Here is an 8,430-nt window from a genome sequence, read left to right as displayed (position 1 = left end):
AAAAAAAGAAATCAAAATTAGAATGCTTGAATCTAATATTGCGCTTTTTTGATAGTTTAGGAAAGAAAACTGAAAAAAGCAAAGCTTAGCATACTTTTTTGTTTCTTTAAAAATACTTGAAATAAAAGAATTTTTTTTTGATTGAAATAGGAACGATGCTAACACAAATACTGAATCAATTATTTTAAAAGTTCAGCACAAATTATGATCCACCCAAATTTATATCATTTAATTTTCTTCCCCACATAAAAATTAACTCCATTTTAATGAATAGAAAATATTCAACAACAGCTGCAACACCGGAAGTCAAAACTTGACAAAGATCTGTAGTATATATTTATTACTAATTGATTAATTTAAGATAGTGAAAGAAGGGAAATAAATAATTTAGTTGTATAAATAAAGATGATAGTACAAAGTAGCAGAAAATTTTGCTCTGTTTCATGACTAACACTGATAATTGGAGTGATAAAGAAGCAAGCAATAAATGAATGTGTTAATAAACAGAAGTTATCAATGTAATGAAAAATCAAACGATTTAGTGAGAGATTTTCACCAATGATCACTGAACCGAATGAATTTGTAAGTAAATATGAAAATATCAAAAATTCTGCATTAACAATTCCAAATTGTCCTTTTTGCTAGATTTGAAAAAGCTTAGCTAAAAAATATCACTGCTAAATTTATGAATTCCAATTTGAAGTTGAGAAATTATTTAGAAACAATTTATCATTAGTAACGGAAAATTAAGGATTATATTTAAGACGAAGTAAAGCCTCAGAATGTATTTAAGAGATAAGTCGAAAGGAACAGAAAAAAAAGGCATATTTATCAATTCTATGATTTACAATGCATTCATTGAAAATATTTGTTTAAATCAACAAAAAAGCAATGGATTTTCATTCAAATCTTCAACTAGTGAATGGGACTTCATTGATGAGTTTTTAGTTTCATTTGCATAGCTTCAATTTTAGTTAATCACTCAATTTCTGCTTAAATATCTTCCAGATGCGAACAGTTCTATTCTACAGGCTATTTATTCATTGAGGGAAGACGAAAAGATGGAGTATTTCATTGCTCAAATCAATCGATTTTTAAATAAAAATTTCCATTCCTTTATTCACTTCTCCATTCTTTGTTTATGAGAAATCACGAGAAGTTATTCACGATACTTGTCATTTCATTTTATCATTCCTGTCATATAATCTTCAAAATTGTCGTCCTTTTAAATTATTGCGCATCATTTATCGAAATGATTGCACACAGTGTGAGCATTACTCTCACTAGGATCATCCATGAGGCCATTTAATCCGAAAAATAATGAAAAGCAAATAAACATGGCAGAGATCTTTAAATTGTGAACAAAACATTTTACTCTTCATAGATATGAATATATTATGAAAAAGCGATTAAATTTACACCGTATTTAATTCCACATTTGGCTTAATTCGACATTATGCTAAGCAAATTGGAAAAGATCATAGTTCAAAATGTTGCAAGATTTCAAAATGGATTAAAGCGATATGGAATTTTTTTGCAAACATCAAAATTATCACAAAGACGCATGAGTTCATTACATATATTCACTTAGATATTTATCGTGAAATTGGCAATCAGTCAATACGGTCAACTTATCATCTCTTCGTCCTACTCATCCAAATATCACCACAATTACAATTTCTATCAATTTTCTTCAACGCGCAGTATTATTGTACACATATAATGAACGAATAAATTCTGCTCATCACTCCCTTGGCAGATAATCGTATTCGATTCCTTCCCTTATTTTAATACTTTCCAAATCTTTTGTTTGATTGAAATAATCTACTAGCTAGTTGAAATGATAACTCTTCTTCAGAAAACTTCGATAGATCACCCGATAGACACTTCGATTAATCGCTTGGCCGATTGCTTTCAGTGAGAATCGTATTTCGTTTTGGAGAAAAGAAAAAAAAACTGTTTGAAAATATACCCGAAAACGTTTGGTCGTTTAAAAACTGTCATCTGTAGCGGTGAATTTCAAAAACTTCAAGCTGAAGTTTGTACCGAATTTTAAGTTGAAATTGGATCTTCTAGCAGACGATGGAATTAACCAGTGCTAGTGTAATCAGAAATGACACAAGCGCCACAGAAATTACTATTCTATCAACAATTCCTGGTATGATGAAAGAAGTGCCAACGCTTGAACCAAGTTGCTATGTCATTGATACGGAGCATTTGACTGAACGTTTATGGCTCGTAACAATCCTTGGCTCAACTCTTAGTGCTATCAGTATTGTTGAAAATGCTTTCCTATTCTTGATTTTTATCACCAGCAAGCAGCATCGTCGTAGTTATTCGTTGTATTTATTGCTTCTGGCACTCACTGATATATTCATTAGTTTAAGTTATATACTAATAATGTCTGTAAAAGTACTCTATCAATACAATGAATGGGTTTTCATTAAAAAATGTGGTAAGTCTTCATTTTTTCTTGTAAACAAAGGAAAAATCTTGACCGAAAAAAAAAAGAGAGGAGAAGCTACCTACCACTTTTGACTTTTCCCTAGCAAGAATGATATTCCTGATAATCAGGAAAGATACCCTTCCGACAGAAGAAAAACGCTAATTTACTAATTACAGTTTTTTCAGGATGACATATGTAGTGCCGATGATGACCATGTCGCATGTTGCTATAACGGCTTCATCATTTCTTATTGTTTTCGCTACCGTAGAAAGATTCTGTATCACCGCTTCAAGTCATTATGTCGAATTTTTGCAGAATAATCGCTGCTACATTGCTTTGATAGCTGTATTAATTGGTGTGTTCACCAAGGGAACACTGATACTTGAACTCAGGGTTGAAGCAAATTTCAGTTTTAGAGAAATTTTTGGTATTTAAAAAAAATCTTATTGATCACTTTGCAAAAGAAGCATAATCTGTAAAGACCATTATAAATTATGACCTTAACTAAGAAATTAGGTTTTATCACAGAACACTTTTTTATCCATTAAGCTGTTCAATTCTAGTTTTCGTTTCATCCGCTATTTTGGTTATTGCTAATTAAGGCTTGTTATCTTTAGCTATAATTGATTTAAAACTTCTTAGACATATTAGTCATCTTTTCAGCTTAACTTAAACCAACAAAATGGAATAGGTTCACACTTACTCCAAAAACATATACTGGCATTACCATTATCAATTTATCTACCTTGCAGCCAGTTCATGATTTCAACTGTATTGGAACACTTAATGAATACCGGTTGGAGATAACAGCACTGGTAATTCACAATGAATACTACAAATTGTTTCGTTTTTGGTTCCGCAATATTGTTACTATTCTATTTCCGTTTTTCACGTTAATCTTCCTGAATGCTCGGATTGTCAACGAGCTAAGGAAAAGTTTCCTTGCTGAAAAACATAATATAGAATCAACGCATGCTAAAGAACGAAAAGTTTGTTCAAATCTTCAAATTTCCAAAAAAGATTTGGCATGAGATAGATTTTTTGCTAACACTTAGAAGCATTTCATTACAAAAATGAACATCTCTAGTGATTCATCTCGAAATTCTTCATTATGTAACTCTTTTTTGCATTAGAGATGAGTGGTGGCTTCACGGTGCATTTCAACTTTAAGCTTTATTTGAGGCCAAGAAAAATGTTTTTAAATAAGAGTGAATTGATATGGAATAAACAGAGTGACGTCAGATTATCAGTGGATAAAATACAAACATTGTAGCTTTTTCAATTGATACTGGAAAGTTTTTCAGGCTCGAATTCGAGCAGCTACACGAACTTTAATGCTTGTTGCGTGCACTTATCTTCTAGCAAATATGCTCAATGTTATTATAACCATTTGGGAACACACTGACGCTAAGTCACTTTTTAGCAGGTGAAACATTACCTCCAAATTTTAAAGTCAAAAAGCAAAAGGCGAACCCAATTCTGATTTCAATTTCACATTTGCTAAATCAAATTCTAATTTCCAGCTATCCTTAGCGAAATATTACAGTATCAGTCTCCTGAGGATAAGTAGTGATATGTTTTGTTTGTTTCATCTTCTGACTTAGACAGCAATATTTCGGACTAAATGTTAAATCTTTTTATTATCATAGTTTTATTCAGAACCATCGAAGCTATTATAGAAAAATCAGTTTTAAAATTGAAGCAGCCATTCCAGTTGAAGAGCTAATTGTTGAATTTTTTGATTTCAGCTTCTTGGACTTCTATATCTTCAGTGTTGACACAGTATCGTTGTTGACCATTGTAGCATGCGCTTTACGACTGCCTATCTATGCAAGTTGTCAACCAGCGCTTCGTGTAGAAATGATTCATTGTGGAAAGGCATTTTGTAAGAGGCCGAGACACATGAATAACGAGCGTCATAAAGCACCACTTATCAGTCGCAATGATACTATCAGTGAAACATTATTCAATGTATAAAGTAGAAACAGAAAAAAACTTTAATGCAAAATTAGCAATAGCCTAAATGGCTATCTGATTCATTGGAATTGGAAATTTTGGTTAAAAATAAGATGAATAAAGTAAAATGTTACTCAACAATGTGCCATCTATTCTTGTAGTTCCATTTCTTTTATGTTGCGATTCATGTTATACTGGTAAGGCGCTCATTCATTAAGACTTTGCAGTGTATATCAATCAGGACATCCAACTTCGACTAATGAAGCAACTTTTACAATAGAATGTCTCGAATCTGTCTGTCTTTTCTGCTTCGCTTCAAATAAAGGAATTTTAAAAAATTATTGTCGGCATAGCATTGAGAGAATTCATCCGAAGAAATTTCAATTTATTTTTTGAAGCAATGAAGCAACTCACCGTATTGTGATGTTTAGTTACCATCTTGCCATAACAGTTTTATGATAATTGTAATATTCCGGACTTCTGGTGGGAAGAAACTTAGCCAGTTTCATAATAATGGTGGTTTGCCTCAAACGGGAATCTGTCCAAGATAGAAAGGTGCGGAAATGTCTATCTGAAATAATAAATAATAGCGCAACTAATTAATTCTTTGACATCATTAGTTTTTGTAATATATGCTATTTAAATGTCACAGTTGGTGTTATTTAAATTTCGATACCTCTAATAACAAAACATAAACTGAATTTTTTATCAAAGATATTGCCAAGCTTTGATGATAATATTCAATTGTCTATCATCAAGATATCATTAAGATATTAGTGCTTAAATGTCGATATCACATCAATACTTTTGGTGAATGGTACCTCCTCTGCGAGTAGTATATAGTTTTGACACCCAGCTTTGGCCCTTCTCCAAAAGCTGGGACTTCTGTTTCCTTCAATTCAATTTGACGCAAAATTATCATCACTGATGTCGGGAAACGCGAAGGAACTTGGTAATGTGTTCAAACAGCTAAAGAATCTGTTGTAAAAAGCATTTTCAGGATAACAGATCCATCACATTACACGAAAAAATAAAACGTTTTCCCATACCTAAAGTGATGAGTCAGTTATCTAAGCTTCAAATCTTCCAACAATGCCCTTTGTCTGATGCCCAGCTTGTTTACACTTGGTAGCTAAATTATACAGCGCTCTTGTATTTAAATCTTTGCATCTGTTTGTTATCGTAAGCACAACCTACTCATGGACAATATAAAAGCCCTGATAACGGATTCTTGAGGCTCAGAAGGAAAATTTCTTTGTCGACCTTATATCAGTATGACATCTGTCTCCCTTAACTCGACCATTCCTATTCAAATTTGCTATACTATTAACCATTATCGGGAAAACCGAAATAGTAGTATCACAAAATTTCTCATCCAAATAGTCATGAGTTAACTATCTACAAATCGTCTAAAAATGTTCCCTGTCTCATTCTACATCGGTAACTAATTTTTAAAAACCTTATGCACAAATCTTGTATACTGTTTGAGAAAGTTGTATATCTCACAAGATAATTTCCTGTAATTTTCTCTTCATCTATAAAACCTATCTTACACCCGGCATGTAAATTTTTTGTAGCTGTGAGAATATTGTCAATTTGTGATAATTGTTACAAAATTTCTCTTCACACATTCCTTATATAAACCATAAGAAATTCTAACACTGATTCATTCAGTTATATCGGTCGGCACTCAGCTTCACACAGTACACTCTTCATATTTCTCCCAGTTCACTATGCTGCTAACAAATCTCGCCCATTGTCCTATTGGTATTATTCTGGATGGAATTGGAACTATTTTGAACTTTTTCTATTGTATTATCTGGTATTCGGATCATAATAACTGCTGTACGTTTCGAACACACAATAATATCGGTACTCTGTAAGTCATTCCTTTAAAACTTAACTTCTACAACTAACAAAAACAACATCCCTCATCTTACTCTTTCTTCACGACACCCATTGCATCCTCTTTTATTACATAACTCTATTATATTATATTGGCTGCTCTAATTCTACTGTTCAATAAACCTTCTCCGTGCGAGTTGTCGCATCAACAAAACTTCCTCGATAACTGGTATTGACAGCATACTTAGGTGGGAAAGAAATAGAAGGAAATGGTTGATAGGTTCATCAAGCGATATTTGATTATAAGTTAGAGGAGCATTATCAAGGATGGCTGGGACTTCTGCGTGGTTCAATCTATAAGCAAAGTTAAAATACTTAAATGCAGTTTAAACTTCAAGTGAATCATGAACTGGCATAAAATTTTCGTAAAAGAGCCTTTCATTATATGAAAACATTTATTAATAATTCAGATCTTTTCGTAATTTGCTTCAGACTTAATCGTTGTACAACAAACTTATAATCCAACAATGTTTTGTCAAATAGTTTGATTTTTTCCTTTTTGAACTTTGAAAGTCGACCTATAAAAAAATGTTGGTATGATTGCATTAATTTTCACAACAAAAACCTATTATGGCATGCTTTGTAATGAGATTTTAAGGATGAAACCCGTAATTTCAGCATAATACAAAAATGTTAGGCTTGACAGAATAATGCATTTTGTGTGAATGACCCTCAAGATCTGCTTACAATGATTCGATGTTCTTTCATTACGTATGAATTATATCAAAGAATAAAAAATAACAGACTTTATACGGATGCTTTAATCCTGGGGGAAAATTACCCGACACACGGGTATGTATGTTCAACTTACCCAAACTGTCTGCAGACGACAACAATTGTACAACGTTAGCAGGTGTAATATCAGACCTGATAATAATTTCTTGACATTAGGAAGAGACATTCTTATTTGATTAAGATGGAGCAATGCATTTTTGCTCCATTCGAGCAGTGCATTTTTTGGATTCGACAAACACTGCTAGCAGCAAAAAAAGAAAAAAGGAAAAATTATGCATATCAGCTTAACAAATCCCGTTATATAAACAATTTTATACATTTTACAGCAACAATAATCATTTTCCTATTCATGCAATATTCGAGCAAGAGACAAAGTATTAATTTACCAAAACAAATAATTACATATGTCATAAATGTTTTGATTTGATATATCCATGTTGAAAAATAGCACTATTGATTTCTTTTTGGACTGGTTAAATAAACCTAGAAATTCAGCCAATAAAGCCTGTTAATATTGATCATTTTTTCTATTATTTTTAAACAATTTTTTTCTGCACTAATAAATTCCTCCGTACAATCGGTAGGGCAATCTATTTACACATCTGAATGAGTGAAGAATTTGCTATCAGAGATTCGATATATCTTTTTAGAATTTATTGAATCATTGATGGTAATTTTGTCAGAGAAAACCTTATTTAATTTTTATTCTTAAAAGCGCCGGCTGAATTTATGTTGATCAAGTATTTTCCTAGTTTTCAAGGATGATCCTAACCATATTTAGCCTTAACACTAGCCTAAGGCTTGCAGCACTATTACAGTCGCGAAGCAAAAACAATGAATATCATGGAAAGGAATTAAAAACAGTCTTAATAATATTTATGAATGTAATGAAAGTAAATAAGGCCAGGATAGAATTCAGTTTGTTGACAACCTTCGCGAAAGCCTAGTAATGAACTATAGCATTACTTAGTGATTTATTATGTCATTTAAAATTCATTTCACATCGCTTATTGAAATAATACCAATAAATAATCTCTTTCATCCTTCCTCGGTACCTATATTGACAAACTTCTGTTAAAAGAAAGATTGCGGTTGTCAATTAGTTGAAACTCCATATGGCACTGTTTCCTTAGACTGATATGCGAAGAATGTTGTACTGTAAGTGAATCACATAGCAAGTTTGCAGTTATCATGCAACTTACTTTAGAACAGAAGATGAAAGTTTTTTTTTAGCAGTAATCCTTGTTTGAAAAGGGTATTTTCATATGCATGACGAAAGCTACTGTCTTTCCATTCCTGTCGCCTACTGTCACTTTTGAAACATTGTAACGAAATTCACATAAAATGAAATTAATTAAAACAAAAAGTTCGTAATAGAAAGCAACTAA

General features: G+C 32.0%; 1 protein-coding gene across 1 annotated transcript; it reads left to right on the top strand.

Moving 5' to 3' along the window:
• Nucleotides 1-2,082: 2,082 nt before the first annotated feature.
• On the top strand, nucleotides 2,083-4,452 carry LOAG_05544 (hypothetical protein; the record flags this gene model as incomplete). Its single annotated transcript, XM_003141081.2, has 5 exons — nucleotides 2,083-2,402; nucleotides 2,632-2,839; nucleotides 3,199-3,435; nucleotides 3,751-3,872; nucleotides 4,195-4,452. The coding sequence occupies 5 exons, from the start codon at nucleotides 2,083-2,085 to the stop codon at nucleotides 4,421-4,423; spliced, it is 1,116 nt and encodes a 371-aa protein (XP_003141129.1). The 3' UTR covers nucleotides 4,424-4,452.
• Between the last annotated feature and the right edge of the window lie 3,978 nt (nucleotides 4,453-8,430).

The sequence above is a fragment of the Loa loa genome (assembly GCF_000183805.2).
Source record: "Loa loa unplaced genomic scaffold supercont3.5, whole genome shotgun sequence".
Lineage (NCBI taxonomy): Eukaryota > Metazoa > Nematoda > Chromadorea > Rhabditida > Onchocercidae > Loa > Loa loa.
The sequence above is the reverse complement of the archived record's forward strand: the minus strand, read 5'-3'. Positions and strand labels throughout refer to the sequence as shown.